We start from the raw sequence: 25,362 nt of genomic DNA, 5'->3' as shown, positions 1-25,362 counted from the left end.
GTTGCGGCGAGCAGGGGCTACTCTTCGTTGCGGTGCGTGGGCTTCTCATTGCAGTGGTTTCTCTTGTAGCAGAGCACGGGCTCTAGGCACCTGGGCTCAGTAGTTGTGGCACCTGGGCTCAGTAGTTGTGGCACATGGGCTTAGTTGCTCCATGGCATGTGGGATCTTCCCGGACCAGGGTACAAACCTGTGTCCCCTGCATTGGCAGGCAGATTCTTAATCACTGCACCACCAGGGAAGTGCCCTTGCTTTTTTATAACTGGAAGTTTGTACCTTATGTCTACTGTCCTATAATTCTCCCTTTCCCCCAGCCCTCACCTCTGATAACCACAGATTTGATCTCTTTTTCTGTTTGTTTATCTGTGTGTGTTTGAAGTATAATTGACCTATAACACTGTGTTAGTTTCTGTTACACAACATAGTGATTTGATATTTCTGTACCTTTCAAGATGATCAACATGATAAGTCTAGTTACCATCTGTCACCATATAAAACATTACATAATTATTGACAGTATTCCCCACACTGTACATATCATAATGTGATTCATTTATTTTACAGATGGAAGTTTGTATCTCTTAATCTTCCTCACCTGTTTCTCTTCTCCCACCTTCTTCCCCTCTGGCAACCACCTCTTCTTTGTATCTATGAGCCTGTTTCTGTTTAGTTTTGTTTGTTCATTTGTTTTGTTTTTTAGATTCCACATATAAGTGAAATCATACAGTATTTGTCTTTCTCTGTCTGACTTATTTCACTTAGCATAATACCCTCTAGGTCTATATATGTTGTCACAAACGGCAAGATTTCATTCTTTTTTATGGCTCAGTAATATTCCATTATGTATATGTATACCACATCTTCTTTATCCATTCATTTATCAGTGGGTACTTAGGTTGCTTCCATATCTTGGCTATTGTAAATAATATTGCAGTGAACATAGGAGTGCATATATCTTTTCAAATTAGTGTTTTCATTTTCTTCAGATAAATAACCAGAAGTAGAATTGCTGGATCATATGGTAGTTCTATTTTTAATTTTTAAGTAATCTCCATACTGTTTTCCATAGTGGCTGCACCAATTTATATTCCCACCAGCAGTGCACAAGGGTTCTCTTTTTCATACACACACACACACACACACACACACACACATGCATACATACATGTAAATTTTATTTAAACTAAACCTTTGTTCCTTCACCATTTTTTTGTACGGCACAGTTCCTAAGCCTAAGTAATTCTAGAGAATCCATCATTTTCACAAAGCAAAGAATTCTAGATGGTGGAAATAAAGTTATGTTTTATGTATTAGGATATATTTTATTGGAGTCTTTTTTTTTTTTTTCATTCTAGAAGTACTTTTGGGTAAAAAATAAATCTGAAGTCCCATAACTCTGATTTCTTTAAGTGAATTTTATGTGTATATACTTTTATGAAGTAAAACTGTTTCTGAGTGGGGGAAATGTATCTGAATTATGTTAGGTAATTCAAATGGTTGCTTGGGACACTGGGCTTTAACCTTAGGAAGAAAAGTCTTTGATTTATGTTTAATATATTAACTATCAGATCCTTTGAAACACTGTTCATTTTGACTATATATAGTCAAATTTCTCAACTGAGAGAGATTCTGTTACATAAAGCAAAAGAAGGGGGATGACATCATTGATTGTGAAACTACCACTGAAAATGCCATATTCATTGGTCAAGCTGTGGCCACCAGTCAGCATCTGTTTGACACTTGGATTAGGTCTTACAGTGTGACTTTTGGCAAGGGAATTTCAAGTCTAGCATATCACTTTCCAAAAGGACACCGTTATCTGTGGTCTTCCTTCTATATCCTTTACCAGTGAACTTTATTAACTGAAGTGACAAGAGTCAAATAACAAAGAATGGCTTGAACCAAAAGATAATTTGTGAATAACGTTTTTATGGCAGTAAGTACACTTACTACCCTGGCAGAGTAGTGATTAATTAGCTCCTTAATCCTGCTCATGTATTTTACAAACTGAAAATTTGAGAAACTGATGTTAAACAGAACTTTGAAACATAAAGTATTTGTTGTGTTTTTTTAAAAAAGTGTTGCTTAGTTGTAGCTCTTTGTTGCTTACCTACTAAGCCATTATTGAAAAATAATAAAAGTAGAGTAACTGAAGTTTCTCTTTCTCTCTCAGGTACTACATATAATATTCCAATATGCCTGTGGCTGCTGGACACATACCCATATAATCCCCCTATCTGTTTTGTTAAGCCTACTAGTTCAATGACTATTAAAACAGGAAAGCATGTGGATGCTAACGGGAAGATATATCTTCCTTATCTACATGAATGGAAACATGTAAGTATTAACAGAGTGTTCTGAGAATTCGTTGTATTTTATATATTTTGTTCACTAGCATTTACTTTCTGTTAACTCTCAAGGAGGATTAAAGGAGAATAAATTCACATAAGATCACTAATCACTGAGCTGGGTAATTCAAAAAAGCTCTTTAAAAGAAATATATCTGGACTTCCCTGGTAGTGCAGTGGTTAAGAATCCTCCTCCCAATGCAGGGGACACGGATTCAAGCCCTGGTCCGGAAAGATCCCACATGCCGTGGACCAACTAAGCCCACGTGCCACAACTACTGAGCCTGCACTCTAGAGCCCGTGAGCCACAACTACTGAGCCCACATGCCACAACTACTGAAGCCCGTGTTCTTAGAGCCCCTGCTCCGCAACAAGAGAAGCCACTGCAATGAGAAGCCCATGCACCATGACGAAGAGTAGCTCCTGCTTGCCACAACTAGAGAAAGCCCCCGTGCCACAGCAAAGACCCAACGCAGCCAAAAATAAATAATAAATAAATTTACAAGAATAAATAAATGAAACATATATTTATATAGAGCTTGGTAGTTTATAGAATACACATAGTCACTATTTTATTTGCTTGAGTTGAACCTTTAAGAATAGATAGAATTCACATATGGGAAGTGCATTTAAAAAATATTGGGGGGCTTTCCCTGGTGGCGCAGTGGTTAAGAATCCACCTGCCAATGCAGGGGACATGGGTTCGAGCCCTGGTCCGGGAAGGTCCCACATGCTGCGGAGCAGCTAAGCCCGTGCGCCACAACTACTGAGCCTGTACTCTAGACCCCGTGAGCCACAACTGCTGAGCCCGTGAGCCACAACTACTGAAGCCTGTGTGCCTAGAGCCCCTGCTCCACAGCAAGAGAAGCCAGTGCAATGAGAAGTCCACGCACTGCAACAAAGAGTAGCCCCCACTTGCTGCAACTAGAAAAAGCCCGCGTGCAGCAAAAAAGACCCAACGCAGCCATAAATAGATAGATAGATGATAAATTTATTTATTTAAAAAAATATGTATATTGGGTTGGCCAAAAGGTTCAGTTGTTTTTTTCCATAAGATGACTTTAGTAGCGCTTAGTTGTCTTTAACTTCATTTGAAATGATTTTGTTAGATTGTGTGTGATAGCTGTCCTATCAATGTGCATTTAAAAAAAGATATCAAAAAAAAAAAAAAAAAAAAAAAAAGACATCAAAATTGGTGAATTTTTGTGTAGCCATTCATTTTAATATTGAATATGGAAGAAAAACAACATTTTTGGCATATTATGCTTTATTATTTCATGAAAGGTAAAAATGCAACTGAAACGCACAAAAAGATTTGTGCAGTGTATGGAGAAGGTGCTGTGATGATCACACGTGTCAGAAGTAGTTTGCGAAGTTTCATGCTATAGATTTCTCGCTGGATGATGCTGCATGTCGGGTAGACCAGTTGAAGTTGATAGCAATCAAATCAAGACGTTAATTGAGAACAGTCAACATTATACGACACGGGAGATAGCTAACATACTCAAAATATCCAAATCAAGCACTGAAAATCATTTGCACCAGCTTGGTTATGTGAATCGCTTTGATGTTTGGGTTCCATATAAGTTAAGCAAAAAAACCCTTCCTGACCATATTTCCGCATGCGATTCTCTACTTAAACGTAATGAAAACATTCCGTTTTTAAAATAAATTGTGATAGGAGGTGAAAAGTGGATACTGTACAATAATGTGGAACGGAAGAGATCGTAGGCAAGCAAAATGAACCACCACCAACCACACCAAAGGCCGGTCTTCATCCAAAGACGGTGATGTTGTGTATATGGTGGGATTGGAAGGGAGTCCTCTATTATGAGCTCCTTCTGGAAAACCAAACGATTCATTCCAACAAGTACTGCTCCCAGTTAGACCAACTGAAAGCAGCACTCAACAAAAAGCGTCCAGAATTAGTCAACAGGAAACTCATAATCTTCCATCAGGATAACACAAGATGGCGTGTTTTTTGAAGACCAGGCAAAAACTGTTACAGCTTGGCTGGGAAGTTCTGATTCATCCTCCATATTTACCAGACATTGCACCTTCAGATTTCCATTGATTTCAGTCTTTACAAAATTCCCTTAATGGAAAAAATTCTAATTCCCTGGAAGACTGTCAAAGGCATCTGGAACAGTTCTTTGCTCAAAAAGATAAAACGTTTTGGGAAGATGGAATTATGAAGTTGCCTGAAAAATGGCAGAAGGTAGTGGAACAAAAGGATGACAACGTTGTTCAATAAAGTTCTTGGTGACAATGAAAAATGTGCCTTTTATTTTTACTTAAAAACAGAAGACACTTTTTGGCCAACCCAATAGTATACTGGTGGCATATATTTGTGAAACTGTTCAAATCTCATTACTCAAAGTGTTCCTATCAAGAAGTAATACTAGTAAGAAACTTCTGTTTCTGCCTCTGATGGTATAGCCCTGGCAGTTTCTATCCAAAAAAATGCTAGAAAAGTCAAAGTACAAACAACATCTGAGGAAGGCTTTGGAGAACTGTTGAGGCAATTAGGACTTGAAGGGCCAAGATCCTTGCTGCAAAGAGATGAGTCAACATTCTGCCAGTTTTCCCTAAGAGTATTTACTGATTCTTGGTACAGAGTGAGAGGCTGAGAATCTGGGCAGAGGGCATTAGGTAGAGGCAAAGAAGACTGCACAGTTTCTAACAGTCTCACAGGGCTGAAAAGACAACAGTTGCTGTTCTGTCTGCCAGGCAGCCAGTATCTTAGGAGCCAAGATTTGGGAGAAAAGGAAGCTACAAAGAAGTGAGCCAGATAATTTGAGTTTCCCCCTCAAGGGATATGCTGAATTCCTACATTTCAAAGACAAGATGCTAAAAAGCTAAGCAGAAAGCCTCTGAAATTCATAGCCAAGTTCTCAGCAGTCTTAGGTTGAGGAGGCAGTATGAGTTTGGAACCACTCACAAGGAGGAGGGGTATGAGTAAACATCCTAGGCTCTCAGTTGGCACCACTAGAGGAATACACCCCATGAGTGGGAACTCAGGCAGAATGAGCCCTATAAAACTCCACCCTTGAATCACTTCAGTGCCTGATTATATTAAGGTGATTCTCACGGTATCTGCCAGCCATAGGATAGAGTGAACTGTTGCTGGAAGGAGATAATATATAGAACCTGTCTAATTTTTCACGAAGTGTCCGGTGTACAATTAAAAATTATCAATGACATCAAGAGATAGGACAAAGAGGAAAAAAAAGAGTAGAAACAGGATACCACCCCCCAGCTAACCCAGTTATCAGACACAGACTTGAAAATGATTGTGATTAGTATGTTCAATATGGAGAATTAATTATAATATAATTATATTTAAAATGAACCAAATAGAAACCTTACAACGGAAAAATAGAATAATAGAAATTAAAAACCCAATAGAGGGACTTCCCTGGTGGCTCAGTGGTTAAGAATCCGCCTGCCAATGCAGGGGACACAGGTTCGTGCCCTGGACTGGGAAGATCCAACATGCCATGGAGCAGCTAAGCCTGTGTGCCACAACTACTGAGCCTGCGCTCTAGAGCCTGCGAGCCACAACTACTGAGCCCATGTGCTGCAACTACTGAAGCCCACACACCTAGAACCCGTGCTCCGCAACAAGAGAAGCCACTGCAATGAAAAGCCCATGCACCGCAACGAAGAGTAGCCCCCACTCTCCGCGACTAGAGAAACCCGCGCGCAGCAACGAAGACCCAACGCAGCCAAAATAAATTTAAAAAACCACAAAAACTCAATAGATGGGTTTAATAGCAGATTAGACTTAGCAGAATAGAGAATTAATGAACTGGTTTACGAATACTTTATATTTTTAATGCTGTTGATGTAGGAATAAACCTTACAAAAGATGTACAAATCCATTATGGAGGAAATTCCAAATTTTATTGAAAGATACTAGAGAAGACTTAAGTCAAAAAAAGAGAACCTTGTTCATGGATTGGAAGACTTAGTATTATAAATATGTTGGTTCTCTACAAATTGAACTATTTCTTTTTTTTTTAAAGACGTTGGGGGTAGGAGTTTATTAATTAATTTATTTTTGCTGTGTTGGGTTTTCATTTCTGTGCGAGGGCTTTCTCTAGTTGTGGCAAGCAGGGGCCACTCTTCATCGCAGTGTGCGGGCCTCTCACTATCGCGGCCTCTCTTGTCGCGGAGCACAGGCTCCAGATGCGCAGGCTCAGTAGTTGTGGCTCATGGGCCTAGTTGCTCCGCGGCATGTGGGATCCTCCCAGACCAGGGCTTGAATCCGTGTCCCCTGCATTAGCAGGCTGATTCTCAACCACTGTACCACCAGGGAAGCCCTGATCTATTTCTTAACAGAAGTGTTTGTTTCTTTGCATATTTGTTAATTTTGTTAACTTGATAAGCTGAATCCAAAGTTTATATGGAAATGCAAATATTAATAATAGCCAAGAAGAGTAAGCTGGAAGGGACTTGCCTTAGAGGTATCAAAATGCATTTTAGAAAACTAGTAATTAAGATGGTATGGAATTGTCAGAGAAATATTCCAGTGGGTAGATGGAACATAATAAATAACCCAGAGAAAAGATCCACTATATAGACATACCTTGGAGATATTGTGGACTCAATTCCAGACTACTGCAGTAAAGCAAAATGTTGCGATAAAATGAGTCACACAAATTGCACGGTTTCCCAATGCATGTAAACGTTATGTTTACACTATACTGTAGTCTATTAAATGCGCAATAGTGTTATGTCTAAAAACACAGTATTCATACCTTAATTAAAAATACTTTATTGTATCCTATAATAAAGCATAATAGAATATGAAAAAGAATATATATATGTATAACTGAATCACTTTGCTGTACAGAAGAAATTAACATTGAAAATCAACTATACTTCAAGAAAATAAATTTAAAAAAATATTAAAAAATGTTAACCATGGGGCTTCCCTGGTGGCTCAGTGGCTGGGAGTCCGCCTGCCAATGCAGGGGACGCGGGTTTGTGCCCCGGTCCGGGAGGATCTCACGTGCCACGGAGTGGCTGGGCCCGTGAGCCATGGCTGCTGAGCCTGGGCGTCCGGAGCCTGTCCTCCGCAACGGCAACGGGAAGGGCCACAACAGTGAGAGGCCCACGTACCACAAAAAAAAAAAAAAAATGTTAACCATCACGTGACAACGCAGGATTGCCACAGACCTTCAATTTGTAAAAACTGCAGAATCTGCAAAGGACAATAAAGCTAAGCACAGTAAGAAAAGGTATGCCTATACATAAACACTTGATGTATAACAGTGGTGTTATAGCAGGTAAGTGGGGATAAGATTAACTTCAGTTATGGAGTTGGGACAGTGAGATTCCTATTTGTATAATATACAAAAATCAATTTCAGGTAGATTGTGAAAGGCAAAAAAATAAGACTTTTAAAACATAATATAGGAGACTGCCTTTCATGATCTTGTAATAGGTGAGGTTTTTTTTTAACAAGATGGAAAACTTTTACTATAAAGGAAAAGACTACTAAATTTTACCTTGAGCTTATGCAGATTAAGAACTTCTGTTCATGAAAGACACATTAAAAACTGAAAAGACTAACCACAAACTGAAAGAATATACTTGTAGTACTTAACACCCACAGGGTAACGTCCAGAACATAAAAATAATTTTTGGGAATCAATAAAAGAAAGAAGCCCAATAGAAAAATAGATGAAACTCTTGAACAAGTACTTCACAAAAGAGAAATCCTAATGGCCAGTAAACATATGGAAAGATGTTTAATCCTGCTAGTAGTGAGGGAAATATAAATTAAGACCATAACGAGGTACCATTACATGTGCATTAAATTTGCACTACCAGTTGACAACGCTAAGGCTTAGAGAGGATGTGGAGCAAAGGGAACTCTTAGACGCTGCTGATGGGAGCAAAATTGACGCACTACTCTGGAAATTAGTTTGGTATTACCTAGTAAAGTTGTAAGGGCCCATGCCCTATGTCCTAGCAATTCCACTCCTTGGTATGTACACTAGAGCAGGGTTTCTCAACCTCAGTGCTACTGGCATTGTGGGTCGGATAATTCTTTATTGTGGGAGAGCTGTTCTGTTCATTATAGGATGTAGGATCCCTGGCCTTCATCCACAAGATGCCAGTAGCATGACAGTTGTGACAACTGAAAATGTCTCTAGACATTTCTAAATATCCACTGGGAGACAAAAATAGCACCCCCAGTTGATAACTACTGCACAAGAGTAACCCTTTTGGGCTTCCCTGGTGGCGCAGTGGTTGGGAATCCACCTGCCAATGCAGGGGACACGGGTTTGAGCCCTGGTCCAGGAAGATCCCACATGCCATGGAGCAACTAAGCCCATGTGCCACAGCTGCTGAGTCTGTGTTCGAGAGCCCATGAGCCACAACTACTGAAGCCCGCATGCCTAGAGCCTGTGCTCCGCAACAAGAGAAGCCACCACAATGAGAAGCCTGCGCACTGCAACGAAGAGTAGCCCCCGCTCGCTGCAACTAGAGAAAGGCCGCGTGCAGCAGTGAAGACCCAATGCAACCAAAAAAAACGAGTAACGCTTGCACATACATACTAGGAAACAGAACAAGAATGTTCATGGCAGCATGAATAACCAAAGACTGGATACAACCCATATGACTGTTAACAACAGGAGAGTGAATAAAGAAGTTGTGTATTCATTCAGTGGAACACCATACAGCAATTAAAATGAATTTATAACTATACTCTTTAATAGGAATGTATCTTACATTGTTGAAATAAGTCTCAATAGAATCCACAGTTTGATTTAATTCATATGAAGTTCAGAAACAGAAAAAATTAAACATACTGTTTAGAAAAGTTTAGTTTAAAGAAAAGAATGATTATCTGCTAAGTCAGAAAAGTGGGTAACTCTAGAATAGAGGGGGATGCAGTCAGGAACTTGTAAGTTGCTGGCAATCTTCTATTTCTTAAGTTGGATGATAGCTACACAAATATTTTCTTTATTGTTACTCTTTAAAGTTACATACATTTTATACATTTCTGTATGTATGTTATATTCCACAAATCTAACAAAAAAGACATAAGGGTAGCTAACTTTGGTATGGTATTCAAGGTTATATCGTGGAAGATCCTGATTTTTAGCTGAGGACTTCATCCTTGAATAGGCAGCTGGGAGTCATTTTAGATTTCTGAACAAAAGTAAGGCATTAAATGCAATGATTGTTAGGTATAATGTCTGAAGTGTACTAGATAAATACATTAATTAGCTTTCTGACTGAAAATCACTAGCTGCTCTAAAACATAAAACCCCAAATACTAGAGACTTAATGCTGGAAATTTCTTGCTCACATAGTAGTCCACTGGGAGTCTGCCTCACTGGCAGGCAGCTTTCCCTAACTTGAGCTTCAGGGACCAGGCGCTTTCCAGTTTGTTGTGCCACCATCTCCCGGGGCTCCAGAGTCCTCCGCATCAAGGAAGACAAGCAAAGAGATTGGTGGCCCTCCTTCTTGTGCACCTTGGCTTAAAAGTTAAATCTCTTCTGCTTATGGTCCACTGGTAAAAACTAGTTGCAAAAAGGACTGGAAAATGTAGTTTCTGCCTAAGCAACTGATTCTCAGCAACAACTCTGTATAATGGGAGGGGAGCGTGAACTTTTATAGAAAATTCTCTCAGTCATAATCAGTAAGTAAAACTAGAACCTGCACAGAAGGCTATTGCAGTAATCTAGCATGGCACAGAACATGAGCTAGGGCTGCTCTCATTTGTCTTGATCTTACTAATTCAATTGCTTATTAATCCTAATCCTGAACATGTATCATATACTGCTTAGAATGTAAAATCTGACCTTTTTATTGCTTGCTGGAAAAGCAAACAAAAAGGGATAGAGAAGAAAGCAATTTTGCTCTTCAAGTTTTCAGGGTTTTCAATAGGAAAAAAGTTTTATAAAGATATTATATGTTTCAGTTGACCCTTAGGTGTTTGAGCTAAAATAAACTAACATTCTTGCTACGTTTTTTGTATCCTGTATCATTCTGAATTAGTCATTTGTCATTCTGAAATATTCATGACCTGTTGCTTTATAATAGGCCTGGAAATAGGTGTTAACGATTAATTTTCCTTCCTTCAAAGACTTTAATGTGAAAGGAATGGTATGGTAAAGAATTAAAATAAAATTTGTTTTGACAAAACTATGGTTATAAGACTGTATAAATGGAGTACTGATTCATACTACAAACATGGGTTAACCTTTGAAAATATTATGCTAGGTGAAAAAAGCCAGACACGAATTGTATGATTCCATTTACATGAAATGTCCAGAATAGGCAAATGCAATGACAAAATAGATTTGTGGTTGCCAGGAGCTGAGGGGAGGGGGAAATTGCAAGTGATCACTAATAGGGATAGATTTCTTTTGAGGATGATAACAATATTCTGGAATTAGACAGTGGTGATAGAGAAAAACCACTGAACTATACACCTTTTTTTTTTTTTTTTAATTCTTGGCTGCATTGGGTCTTTGTTGCTGCACGCGGGCTTTCTCTAGCTGTGGCGAGTGGGGGCTACTCTTTGTGGTGCACAGGCTTCTCATCATGGTGGCTTCTCTTGTTGCAGCACATGGGCTCTAGGGTGCGTGGGCTTCCACAGTTGTGGTGCTTGGGCTCAGCAGTTGTGGCTCTCAGGCTCTAGAGTGCAGGCTCAGTAGTTGTGGCACATGGGCTTAGTTGCTCTGTCGCATGTGGGATCTTCCCGGACCAGGGATCGAACCCATGTCCCCTGCATTGGCAGGCAGATTCTTAACCACTGTACCACCAGGGAAGTCCTGAACTATACACCTTTAGATGGTAAATTTTATGGTACGTGAATTATCTCAATTTTTAAAGTGCATGATTTTAAAATCATTTTATGATTTAGTTAGGGAGTTTTGTTGGACTAAATAATTAACAAGAGATTAAATTGTGTGATTCTCAATAGCAACCCCACACACACACCAGCCATAATCTCCAGCCTACACTTCTTGGTGCTACACAGATACTGTACATGTTTACTCCCTGTCTCAGCGTGTCAGTTTACAGACAAACATAAGAAGGGTATTGGAATAGTGAGAATCAGCAGGTTTTCATAAGAAGCTTTCTGAAATGTTATCTATTGTCACTGTCCATACGTTGGGACAGAATGGAACAAAATTGGTGCTTTGGAAAGTTGAAAGCTGCTAGTAAGCTCTTCTGTCAGGAGAAGGGAAGTTATGAAGATGATTAACTGATCAAGATAATTGAGTAATCCTTCAGAACCTGATGAACTAATGAATGAAGTGTGTGAGGTGAGATATACACAGAATATAATGGGTGAAAACAACCATCAGATAAGTCAGTTTGAACAACTTTGCCTAGCATAGTTTGTCTTAAATTAGTGATCAATAGGTACTTGAGAAAAAAGTTTAGCAGCCTTTATGGGGTACAGGCACTCTCTTTGTAACTATGGTATTGGAAGGAAAGATCCTTTAATAATTTATATCTTTTGTACAACAATCTAGTGATTTCTAAAATGGAGTCTACTTATAATTTCAGAGTTCGTAATACTATCTTTAATAAAAATTAATCTAGGAACATGTGTTTCCAAGGTAACATTGTTATCTTTTAAAGGCCTTAAATAATATTTGTGACTACTGCTTACATCCATCACTGAGTTTATACCGTACCAGCATCCTTAATTTGTCCACTGGAAATATAATAAATTTTGGTTAGCTGTATGAAGTCAAATGAAGAACAATACCATCTGAATTTTGCAATATACTGCTTTGGCTAGTGCTGTTTTTATATACATGAAGTAGCAGCCTTGCTACACATAAATAATAAGTAGAAATCACCTAGCTGTATTAAATTAATTAAATGGAATTTTCATGTTTGGGGTCCTACAAAGGAAATTGTCGAGCTAAGTTGAAAACAGATAAGAAATGGCCAAACTTTTTCTTATTGCCAAAAAGTAAATCTGTAAATGACTTAAATTTGTTTTCCATTTTTAGCCACAGTCAGACTTGTTGGGGCTTATTCAAGTTATGATTGTGGTGTTTGGAGAAGAACCTCCAGTCTTTTCTCGTGCTACTATTTCAGCATCCTATCCACCATACCAGGCAACAGGGCCACCAAACAGTAAGTAGAACTGAGATTTGATTTTTAAACTCATATAAACGAAAGAAAACAAAATCTTGTAAAAATATTTTTTTTGATGACTTCAATTTGCTTTTTAGCTTATCAAGTTAGTCGATTTTTTGGAGGTATTCTGAGGCCCCACATCTGCATGTACAGATTCTCAACAAAGACTGGCATTTGGGCTTTCGTTTGTGGGTAGAAATCTAACTATGGGTGTGCTGGATTCCAAAATGGAGGAGAAAGAATGCTGGAATAGAGCTGGAATTTTTTTTTAAATTATGCATGCCATGGAATAGCTTTATTTGATCCGTTTGGAAGTAGATACAACTTGAAAGGCAATCTGACGACCTTTTGTTTGCAACTCCAGGATCAGTGCTATAGATAAGAATCAATTATAAACTATATCATTCACATCACGTTCAGCTATTCTGGGTGTACACAATGGACATCTAGCTCTCAGCTTTCTTCTCTTGAGTACAACCAATTCATGATTTTACTTTGAGTGGAGAGGGTGGGGGCATGGAGTCAATATCAGTTCTCCCCTAACAGGTGTACATTATCTCTGTTATTTCTGGGTTTTTCAAAAATAATTCTTACTGGTACTTTAAAATCACCCTGGATAATTGAGAGTTGGTTGTACTTACTTGTTTTGACGTTACTAAACCTGTTCATTGTGTTTTGAGCTGTGATTTTTTTTAAAACAAATTTTGTTTAAGATAATTAACCAGACTTAATTTATCTTATAAGTTAGATTATGTGAGCTTTCATTTTCCTCCCACTGAAAATTATCATCTTCCTTTTTAATCCATTCTGCCTTGAGGAGCATCTTGACTAACAAGCTGAATGGGAATCTAACAGAACTTTCTGAATCCATTTCCTTTTCCTTCTCTGCTTTCCCAGAATAAGCTTGGCTGTAGCATTTTGTTGCTCTTTTAATAAAGATTCTAGGGATTCTTTTGGATCAGAAATTTGTTTTCATCTTAATAAATTCTGTTGACTTTAATATCCAAGGTTAGATTATCTTGCCCATCTAATGTTGAAATGCAAAATATTTCCTAGATCATCGTTCATATTTATTTGCTCAAATAACATAGCCAGTGACCACTTAAGATAAAGGTAACCTTTTCAGAATGTTAGTCCCCTAAGCAACATTTTTTTCCTAAATTTCTTTTAGTTTTATGTTAACATTGGAAGTGCAGCATTCAAGAAAGAGACCTCACTAAAGAGATCACTATTACACTTCCATTTTGCATTCACTCACTATAAATCACATTAAACAATATAGAGCTAATATAAGTAAATTACTAAAAGAGACAACTTATTGTCTGTCCATTACAGTTTTAATACTTTTTATACATTTAAATGATATTCATTATTGTTATGTATGACTGCAAAGAAATGAAAGTCTGAATTCCGTCCTACACCCACACATCAAGGAACAGCCCAGAAATTTGGATCCATACTTAAATCCGATCTTCTAGTTAAGAAATTATATACTTCTATTATTATTATCATCATCATCATCATCATCATCGTTACTGTAAACATTTTTTTTTTTAAAGAAGATGTTGGGGGTAGGAGTTTATTAATTTATTTATTTTGCTGTGTTGGGTCTTTGTTTCTGTGCGAGGGCTTTCTCTAGTTGTGGCAAGCGGGGGCCACTCTTCATCGCAGTGCACGGGCCTTTCACTATAGCGGCGTCTCTTGTGGCGGAGCACAGGCTCCAGACGCGCAGGCTCAGTAGTTGTGGCTCACGGGCCTAGTTGCTCCGTGGCATGTGGGATCCTCCCAGACCAGGCTCGAACCTGTGTCCCCTACGTTAGCAGGCAGTTCTCAACCACTGCGCCACCAGGGAAGCCCTACTGTAAACATTTTTGATCTCTGGTTTTAGGAAGACTTTTGAGCTAGCTATAAGTCGCACTAAAAAAGTGTTGTGCCCAAACCTCATTTTTTGACAACTAACAGTAATAATCTATTCAGTGGTGACTATGAGACACAGCTAAGTACTTCATATTAGTTCTTATTTAATCCTTATAATAACCCCATATATTATGCTTATTTGTATTCCATTTTATTCTGGCTCTGAAATTACTTCACTTCATTATCTGTTTCCTTACCAGTCTTGGACTCAACTTTTGTTGTTTCCCAAAATCAAAATTTGGAGATTTTGGTCAAATTACTAGCTTTTCAGAACCTTAGAAAGGAAAATTGCCTATAATTATGAGGAAATTGCTTATAACTGTGAAGTCGTAGTTTATATGTGTTTAAGAGAAACTAGAATGGGGAGAGAAACTAGTAATTGACTATATATGTTGCTGACACCTAATAGTGGCCTCATCTTTTGATGTTCATAAAGATCGACTATGTTTTGGCCCAGGAAGAAGAAATGTTTTATGAGATCTAGCAATTATGACCTTTTGGGAGGTATTTTTCCCTTTATGAAATAGCACTGAACATCATCCTTAGCTTAATTATACTTAAGAAAAAATTTACTTATGACATCTATAGATTCATCCTAACAAGAAGACTATGAACACTGATACTTGGGGATGTAAGCTCAGCAACTCTGATAAAGACATTTAAGGCCCTTAGTCAGAGCCCAGCATACTTCTCCCATCCACTTGCATTATGTGCTCTAAAACTTTATTTCTTAAGTGTTCCACTTCTCTCTTTAAGCCTTTGTGTACCATTCATCTACTAGATCACTCTTGTTTACCCCCACCTCCTACATTTAATTAGCTACCTCCTGTATGATCCCATATATATCACTCTGTACTTCCCCTGTCATGACACTTATCACTCTGTATTTTTATTCTTTTCGTGTTTATCTCCTTCACTAGACCATAAGCAACTTGAGGCCAGGAATTCTTTCTTTCTTTCTTTCTTTTTTTTAATCCAGTGCCTTTCACAGAAAGGCATTAACATATTTATTGATTGGATTAAGGGCTAATTATATTCAGTGAGAAAGATTTCACTGAGGTTAATTTGATTCTCAGACAAGTTGTTTCCAGTTAAGGCCAAGATTAACTTCTTCTCTTTTTCTTCCTTTATGTTGGTTAGCCTCTTGGCATCACTGACTAGTTCTTTGTCATTAGTGTTCTCTTTAAAATATATATAAAGCATTCTTTATGCTTGCTAGATTTGAACCTTTTTCCACCTAGTATTTCCAAGCTTTTGTTTGTTTTAACCAGTCTGGCTGAATATAAGTTTTGTTTAGGACTTCTTGTAGTAATTTGAAGTCGTTTAAAGTCCTCAGTCAAGCCAACAAAACCAGCTGTGCTAATCGGTCAACATAATCTTGCAAGAAATATCAAAAGATATCTTAGATATAATAAAGAGGTCACTTTCTACGAAGCTGACCTTGGACCAGAGGAGGGCACATTTACCTTCCTCTAAATTCCAAACTGAATTGGCTCCTGTCTCAGGTTATAGACTCGTTGAGAGCTTGAAGAGCTGACCAGGTTGACCTGTTCGCCAGTTAATCCTTGTTGGAATTGTCACGTTTAATGCTTTTAGAGTTATGTGGTTTGAAGATATTTATTAGTTGCAGTGAAGAACTAATATGGCTGGAGTGCTTTGTTTTTGGTGCTGAGATTTGAATTCTTTAACTGTATGAAATTTTGCTGTGGTTTGATGGTGATGTGTGTCTTATTTGATACCCTATATATCCAGGACTATGCATACTATTTTAAAATATTAAAAATTATTTTTAGCTTCCTACATGCCAGGCATGCCAAGTGGAATTTCTGCATACCCATCCGGATACCCTCCCAATCCCAGGTAATGAAAAATTATCTTTTGAATAATTGTATTAGAAATTCTATTAGATCTAGAATAAAAATAATGGGTGCTAACTAGGGCATTAAAATGAAAATGGTTACAATTTAATGGAAGGTAAAACTCAGTTTATTGCTGAAATTTTATGGTATATACATAGTTCAAGAGGAGTTTTTTCCATTTAGAGAAATGCAGCTCCATTCTATTTAGAGAGAGGAAAGGGGTGGGGAAATGACAATAATCTTGATTAGTTTTGTACCTTGAAATCCTTGTTTCTCTCCTTTTAAGAACTCTGTATATCCAGTGTAAATGGCTGAAAGATTAATGGAATACTAATTATGATGACCTCAGCCATGGAGAAAAATATTTTAATATCCTTTTTAAAAAACTGACCTTTTCTATAAACTACAGGGAGTGAATTAATGGTGCATATGATGGGGTCAGTCTCATCCGCATATTTATTCAGTTCACAGACTACACGTACTACCAACCTTTATTATCCATATGTTAATAACATAACAGGTAAGTTAAATTAATAGTGAAATCAGTCTATGAATAATACATACTAGAAAATTGATAAGAAATAATTATTAATCCATGTTTTAAATGTGCACCTGTTCCAGGGGTAATCTAGGAGTACTTTCCAAAGGTGGTCTTGGGGCTAACTTAGAATGCAAGACTGGCATATACTTGGTGCCTAGATGAAATTTTCCAGCTACTCGAAATTAACAAAAAAATTTTAACCCTGCTAACTCTTCTTAGCTCCATAGAACCTCACAGATAAATGCAGCTAGAATTCCAGAACACCTGCCATAAATAAATATATGTATATACATATATAATATGCAGGATCTTATAAGTTAAATTTAGCAAACATTTATTTGGGGGCCTTTCTTAATTTCAAGAACTAGCTTTATAAGGTAGTAAGTATTCTGTCACATTTATCTGGGTAAGCAGACTAGATGAACATCTGTCAGAGACAAGAGAGAAAGATTCCTATGATTGTTATATATAAACAAGTTGTAAGTTTTAGATTTCTTGAGGCCTTTAATTTTCTGATTAAGTTCTAGAAATGGAATTCTATCTGAAGCCTTGAAATTACAAGCTGTTATAATGAACAGTTGCTAGTAAGAAGGAACTTTGGGCATATAGGGAATGGTTATTAGAAGCACAATAAGGAAATGGACTTCTGAACAATGAAGCCACTTCAGAGAAACTTGTAGATAAAAATGAAGGCTGAAAATATTGACAGAAATGTAAATCTTACTCATTTTACATAACCTTAAAAGTGTCTTTTGTGGGCTTCCCTGGTGGTGCAGTTGTTGAGAGTCCGCCTGCTGATGCAGGGGACACGGGTTCGTGCCCCGGTCGGGGAAGATCCCACATGCTGCAGAGTGGCTAGGCCCGTGAGCCATGGCCGCTGAGCCTGTGTGTCCGGAGCCTGTGCTCCGCAACGGGAGAGGCCACAACAGAGAGAGGCCTGTGTACCGCGAAAAAAAAAAAAGTGTCTTTTGTGAGGTTATTTGTAAGAAGTTCCTTTTTTAAAAAAATTTATTTGCTCGAACCCATGTCCCCTGCATTGGCAGGCGGATTCTTAACCACTGTGCCACCAGGGAAGCCCAGAAGTTCCTTTTTGAGGTAGCTATTTTTCAAAGATTTGATGCGGTGTTTTGGGGGGGGGTTTTTGAAATGTAACTTTTAATCTCGTGACAGGCTAATGAGTTGTTAAGGGTAACCGTACCCACATTACTGTCTGTATCCTTCTGCATATGCAAGGTCTTGGCAGAAGAGCCTCAGAACCTCTTTCTCTTCTCGCTTTATCCTAAAGGAGAATTGGTGAATCAGTGATTCAAGAATCTTTATTTTACAACAGTGACTATGAGAATATTTATTCTTGCTGTGGAAAGTTGGACTAGATGATCTCTAAGGTCTCTTTAAAATTTTAAGATCTTTTGAAAGTTTTATTTAGCACCTTGCAGCATGTATACAAGGAAACTAAAAGGTATGTCAAGGATAGTTGTTCCAGTTTTGGTATATGTACTAGCAAGCATGTATTATTAGAAAACAGTTTGTGATATCAGAAAAGACAGAAAATGTTAAGTGCTGTGATAAACAGCTTTAAAGGAGAGGTCACATCTGTTTGGAGGTGGGAGCTTAGAGATAGCTTCATAAATGAAGGAACTGGTTTAAAAGAAAAGTAAGTATTTAGAGGTGGAGGGAGCAGCAAACAGCAAACAGCAATTTATATCAGAGGAAACTTACCGGTTATTAAGTTCAGCCCACTCAATTTTATGTAATCATAGGTGTGAAAGCCAAAAAAAATCCCAGGAAAGAATAAGGAAACACTCTAATATGGCTGGAGAATTTAGGGTTATGAGTAGGAGGACTAAAGAGTTTTTGTTTTTTTTAATTTATTATTTTTGGCTGTGTTGGGTCTTCATTTCTGCGCGTGGGCTTTCTCTAGTTACAGAGAGCGGGGTCTCCTCTTCTTTGTGGTGCGCAGGCTTCTCATTGTGGCGGCCTCTCTTGTTGCGGAGCACGGGCTCTAGGTGCGCGGGCTTCAGTGGTTGTGGCTCATGGGCTCCAGAGCGCAGGCCCAGCAGCTGTGGCACAAGGGCTTAGCTGCTCCGCGGCATGTGGGATCCTCCCGGAGCAGGGCTCGAACCCGTGTCCCTTGCATTGGCAGGTGGATTCCTAACCACTGCACCACCAGGGAAGCCCCTGAAGAGTTTTAATAAAGGTGCAACTTTCATAGGTATTACAGATCTCCCCAAACCTTCTCTGATCTCCTCTAGCTGGTATTGATTTTCCACTACAGTTGACTCTTGAACATCAGGGGGAGGTCGGGGGGCTAGGGGTGTCGACCCTCCTTGCAGTTGAAAATCCAAGTATAACTTTATAGTCGGGCCTCTCTGTCATATCTGAGGTTTCGCATCCTCAGATTCAACCCACTGTGGCTTGTATAGTAGTCTAGTATGTATTTAGTGAAAAAAATCTGCATATAAGTGAACCAGCACAGTTCAAACCCATATTGTTCAAGGATCAACTGTATACATTTCCTGAACTTTTATTAAGCATTTATTGTTTTCTTTATCCTATCAGGATTGTTTACAGGGATCTTGCCCTATTTTGATTATTAGTATCTTGAGGAGGAGATGGAGTCATACTTTAGCTCCTGCCTCAAGCACTTGAAAACAGTGCTTTAAATAGAATAAATAGTAAATTTTGAAGGGGCACATAAAGAAAAAGGAATATAAGAGTGTTGGAAAATTCTTTTTAAATACACTTAGTCCAAAAGGGCTCTTAAAAATCTGAAAAAGATTTCCTACATAGGGCAAATTGTTTAATAATGTACAAAGACAGAAAATAGTACTACTAAATTATTTTTTTACTCAAGAAAAGTTGTTAACCCTGAACATAGAGAATAACTACGAAGGAGAAATTAAGCAAACTAAATAAAGAGACAGGGAGTTCTCTGAATTTAATATCTGTAGGCCTAGAAGAGTTTTATACCACTTACTGAAAAATTCAGCAATAAAATCACAGATTGTCCTTGAAAAAGTATGCAAAATGGGAGGAACTCCAGGAAAAGCAAATTTATTCCAGTGTTCAAAAAGGTAGATTCAGAAATTTGAATAAGATTGACATTGTTTCCTTGCAGCATGGATTACTAGAGAGACTAGAACAAAAGTACTGTGTAATAGCATTCAGCATGTGTCCACTGGGAACAGAAATGCTTAACCTTTTTCTTTTTTCATTTTACTTTTATACTAATCGATAAGAGTATCATGATTACATTGAATCCTCAACAAGTTACACACAAAACTTTTTTGTTGGTGACAGGTTATGAAGTGTGAATTAGTAGTACACATAGGAGAGAATCTTTGAGCCACTGCCCTATAAAAGGATTACTGACTATGAACTTAGAGCTCTTGCTCCGGGACTCTGGGCTGGGTCTTTTTAGTCAGTAATTTTAATGGACTCATAGAAGGCATGTTAATCAGAATTGCAAATGTCATAGATCTGACAATTGTAGATAAAATAGGATTCATCAAAATTGATTGTTCAACTAACAGGTAGCTATAGTAATCATCCTGTTCCTTTTCTTCTCCATTATAAGGGAAACACTGCCAAATGAGTGATCATTCAGAGGAAAGTGATTAGATCTGAAAATCAGAGCTGTGAAGAATGGTTGAAGGAATTAAAAATATTTCACCTGAAAAAGAGAAGACTGAGGGGAAAAATGTTAGAAGTTTTCTAATATGCAAGTGATCTTACAGAGTGCAAATTTAGGACCATTAATTAGAGGTTACTGTGTCAAAATGCAGTTAGTGTTCAGTAGAGAAAGATGACCATTTGTCAGGGATATTGTAAATGATATTTATGAAACAATGTTGGATAGGAGATTGGAGGACAGTACTTCTAAGGAAAGTTTCTTCCAACTCTGATGTGAATACAGGAATGACACAAACTTTCCTTAGAGTGAAGAGGAAGCTTTAAAAACATTATCTCAAGAGGAGTATTTTCAGATCAGACATTCAAAAAGGTTATCAATGAACCACAGGTAAAAATTAAATAATATTATTTCCCTGTATGCTAGGAAATCAGAATGGAAAAGTTCTCACAAAATATTTGTTGCTCTCAGTTCTGATACTGTTGGACTGCCCTTAGAAAAACTCGAGTTACTTTCTGCTACTGTGAAGGTGACCCTCAAATAACCAGGGCCAAGGGACTTCCCTGGTGGTCCAGTGTTTAAGACTCTGTGCTTCCACTGTAGAGGGCACGGGTTCGATCCCTGGTCAGGGAACTAAGATCCCGCATGCCGCAGCAAAAAAAAAAAAACCAGGGCGAAGCAAGAGTATTTTAATCATTTACTTTAAGAGTAAATCCAGTGTCATTAATGGAATTTTTGTGGAGCTTTGCTTGAATAGACACCTGTAGCTCTAAAACTGTAAAGTTATTAACTGGTAAGACAATGAAATATCAAGCTTAGCCTCCTGAATGGGGTGGATTTGTTTGTTTGTTTTAAGTCTTTATTGAATTTGTTACAGTATTGCTTCTGGGTTATTTTAAATGTTTTTTGGTTTTTTGGCCACGAGGCCTGTGGAATCTTAGCTCTCCGACCAGGGATTGAACCCACACCCCCTGCATTGGAAGGTGAAGTCTTAACCACTGGACTGCCAGGGATGTCCCCTGAATGGGGTTCTTAAAGATACTGTAGAGTTGGGTCATCTTAACATTTAATATGTTATGTTCTTTTCTTTAGTGGTTACCCAGGCTGTCCTTACCCACCTGGCAGTCAGTATCCTGCCACCACAAGTTCCCAGTACCCTTCCCAGCCTCCTGTGACCACTGTTGGTAAGTACCGTTCAAAACTGTATTTCTCCACATAAGGAAAGTCAGAGTCTCCTGTTGTGAAAAGTGCATTTCACTTTTGTTTTTTATTGAATAAGTTTGATATGTAACATTGTGTAAGTTTAAGGAGTACAGTCTGTTACTTTGATAGATTTATATATTGTAATATGATTGCATTATAGCGGTATTTATTACATTACATAATTATCATACAGTATTATTGTCTATATCCATCATACTGCGCATTAGATCTCTATGGCTTGCTTACTACTCGTTATAAATTTGTACCCTTAAATATCATCAGTTTTATCACACCTCCCCCCATTTCACTTTTACATGTGAAATGTTAGAATACTCTTTCTTTTTAGAGCAAAAACTCTTAATGATCAGTGTTCTGTACTCTAAAACTTGAAATGATTTATCATCATATAAATGAGCCTTCTACCAGGGCATAAAAGTAAATTTGATTGACTCTTATCACTCTTTCCTGTGTTTCACATATTTATTGGTGAACATTAATGTGTGTTGAACTATTAACGGATACTTAGGTTTTCCTAGCCTGGTTATATGTAAAAACAGAAGAGCATCTTTAGAAGAAAGCACCATTGGGAAATATGGGTGGATCAAGTAAGACAAATTATTGCAGACCAGTAGTTCTTGGTTTTTTATGTTGCTTATTAGTAGAGTTACCTGAAATATAATTTTCTACAGTTGAGAAAATGAAAGCAATACAACAACTTCTACAGACCCCCACCCCTCTACATGACTGTCTGCCCCTACCATATATATCTGCCTTCTCCCTGTTACCACAGATCATTATTTCTACCCACTAGGTTTTATCCTCTGTAATTTACTCAGGGACATCATTTCAGCAGTTTCCCCTCTCATCATCAGCTTTTGTTCTCTACTGGGTTGCTCTCATCAGCACCCAAAATATACCCTAAAAACCTTTAAAAATCCTCCTCTTAATTTCCCTTTCCCTGCCACCAGTATTCCATTTCTTCATTCCCCTTTACAGCAAAACTCCTTGAAACAATTATCCGTACTCATTAGCTTCAATTCCTCTTCTTCCTTTCGCTCTTGAACCACTCCATGTGGGATTTCCCTCATGTCCTTCCACTAAGCTGCTTCTCTCAAGGTCACCATTGACCTTTATGATGTTAAATCCAATGGCCAATTAAATAGTCTCCACTTACTTGGCTTGTCAGCAGTATTTGAGAGTTGTATCTCCTTGATACACTTTCCTCTCTTGCTTTCTAAGACCCCAGACTCACTTGTTTTTCCTCCCATATCACTGGTACTCATGCTCAGTCTCCCTTATAAGTCCCTCCTTTTCTTAATATTGGAATGCCCCCTGGCTCAGTCCTTGGCATTCTCTATACTCACTCTCCTGGTGATCTCTACCAATCTCATAGCTTTAAATACCATTTCTGTGTCCACACTTCCCAAATTTCTTTCCAACTTACACCACTCTCCAGAATTCCAGATTCTTATATCTAGCTCCCTTCTCAATATCTCCATTTGGATATTTAATAGACATTTCAAACTCAATGTGACCAAAATTAAACTCTCAATCTTTCTATGATGCTTTCCCACCTCCAGTGATACCTACTCAATACTCTAACTTTGGTGTCATCCTTGATTCTTCATCAAGAACCAATTATCTTCAAAATACATATAGAATCTGATCACATCCAGTGCTGATCTAAGTCACCGTTATCTTTCATCTAATTTACTTCAAAAGCCTCCTAAAAAGCCTTCTTCTTTCCTTAATCCCTACATCTGTTTTTAACACAACAGCCAGAATGATCCTATTAAAAGATAAATAAATTATATCACTCCTCTACTCAGAACCTTCCATTGTCTTCCCATTTCACTCAGCGTTCAATCCAAATTTCTGAAGCTTAGAAGGCCCTATGTGATCCTGCTTTCCTCCCCCTGTTACCTCTCTGAACTCATCTCCTACTACTCTTCTGTTTTAGGATTCGTCCACTACCTGTTTCCTTTGTGTGGAGCAGTCAGGCCTACCCTGACCAATCTACTCCCATCACCAACCCCGCACACGTATACACACATGCCCAACATGTAGAACAGTGCTTGATATATAGAAGTTCACCTAAATATTTTATTGAGTGTCTGAATGTAGAATCTTGTGAAGTTTACTTTTCTGTTACATTTTCTGATCAATTGTAAGCATCCTGAGATCTGCTGTAAATATCTCCCCTTCCCCCAAAAAGAGCATTTTCTTCAGCTGTTTTTGTCATTGATATGTTCTACTTATTGAGATTCTAGTGGCAATGGTTTTGTTTTTTAAAAATGTTCTCATCCTTCTGTAATATAGCTCTTTTTTTAACAATGTAATTTAAATGCTTGAGTTAGAAACCTGATGATGGGAGATCATTAATCCACAGGCAAAACACACTAAATGTTGTTAATTTCTCCATATGGCTCAGGCATCATCAGTAAAATAGGAATAGTGTTATTTGTTACCCTGTTTCTCACTGAGACGATAGTATTTGATTTGTAGAGAACCTCAGTTCCTAAAGATCTTTTTTATGTTAACTCATTTCACTACAATAGATATGAAGCATTTTATAACTTAGAATAGATGATATCCATACATAAAAAAAAATAGGAATATGGGGAACATGGTACATTTTATTTTATTTATTTTCTTAACATCTTTATTGGGGTATAATTGCTTTACAATGGTGTGTGAGTTTCTGCTTTATAACAAAGTGAATCAGTTATACATATACATATGTTCCCATACCTCTTCCCTCTTGCATCTCCCTCTCTCCCACTATCCCTATCCCACCCCTCCAGGCGATCACAAAGCACCGAGCTGATCTCCCTGTGCTATACGGCTGCTTTGCACTAGCTATCTACCTTACGTTTGGTAGTGAATATATGTCCATGCCTCTCTCTCGTTTTGTCACAGCTTACCCTTCCCCCTCCCCATATCCTCAAGCCCATTATCTAGTAGGTCTGTGTCTTTATTCCTGTCTTACCCCTAGGTTCTTCATGACATTTTTTTTTCTTAAATTCCATATATATATGTTAGCATTCGGTATTTGTCTCTCTCTGACTTTTATAATAAAGTTATTAAAATAAAAAATTATTAAGAGAAAAAATAAAAAGGGACGGATAGAGCCCTAGGACAAATGGTGGAAGCAAAGGTATACAGACAAAATTTCACACAGAAGCATACACAGTCACAAAAAGAGGAAAAGGGGGAAAATATAATAAATCTTGCTCTCAAAGTCCACCTCCTCAATTTGTGATGACTCATTGTCTAAAGGAGGGAAGGAAGGAAAGAATGATGATAAAGTAAAATAAAGTTATTAAAATAAAAAATTATTAAGAGAAAAAATAAAAAGGGACGGATAGAGCCCTAGGACAAATGGTGGAAGCAAAGCTATACAGACAAAATCTCACAGAGAAGCATACACATACACACTCACAGAAAAAGGGAAAGGGGAAAAAAAATCATAAATGTTGCCTTCAAAGTCCACCTCCTTAATTTGGGATGATTCGTTGTCTATTCATGTATTTCACAGATGCAGGTACATCAAATTGATTGTAGAGCTTTAATCGGCTGCTTCTGAGGCTGCTGGGAGTGATTTCCCTTTCTATTCTTTGTTCTCACAGCTCCCAGGGGCTCAGCTTCGCATTTGGCCCCGCCTCTGCGTGTAGGTCGCCGGAGGGCATCTGTTCTTCGCTCACACAGGACGGGGTTAAAGGAGCAGCTGACTTG

General features: G+C 38.0%; 1 protein-coding gene across 4 annotated transcripts in view; it reads left to right on the top strand.

The window, feature by feature from the left end:
• TSG101 (tumor susceptibility 101) overlaps nucleotides 1-25,362 on the top strand; it is a 51,905-nt gene that overhangs the window by 10,014 nt on the left and 16,529 nt on the right. For 2 of the 4 annotated variants that reach the window (XM_024764699.1, XM_024764698.1), the window contains exons 4-8: nucleotides 2,171-2,334; nucleotides 12,347-12,473; nucleotides 12,572-12,664; nucleotides 16,187-16,253; nucleotides 21,517-21,608. In XM_024764699.1, coding sequence (XP_024620467.1) covers nucleotides 2,171-2,334; nucleotides 12,347-12,473; nucleotides 12,572-12,664; nucleotides 16,187-16,253; nucleotides 21,517-21,608 — 543 coding nt within the window. The remainder of the gene's footprint in view (nucleotides 1-2,170; nucleotides 2,335-12,346; nucleotides 12,474-12,571; nucleotides 12,665-16,186; nucleotides 16,254-21,516; nucleotides 21,609-25,362) is intronic. The other 2 variants (XM_024764701.1, XM_024764700.1) reach the window with 1 other exon arrangement.

This window comes from Neophocaena asiaeorientalis, unplaced genomic scaffold (genome assembly GCF_003031525.2).
Source record: "Neophocaena asiaeorientalis asiaeorientalis breed wild unplaced genomic scaffold, Neophocaena_asiaeorientalis_V1.1 scaffold230, whole genome shotgun sequence".
Lineage (NCBI taxonomy): Eukaryota > Metazoa > Chordata > Mammalia > Artiodactyla > Phocoenidae > Neophocaena > Neophocaena asiaeorientalis.
This window is presented reverse-complemented; position numbering and strand designations above follow the sequence as displayed.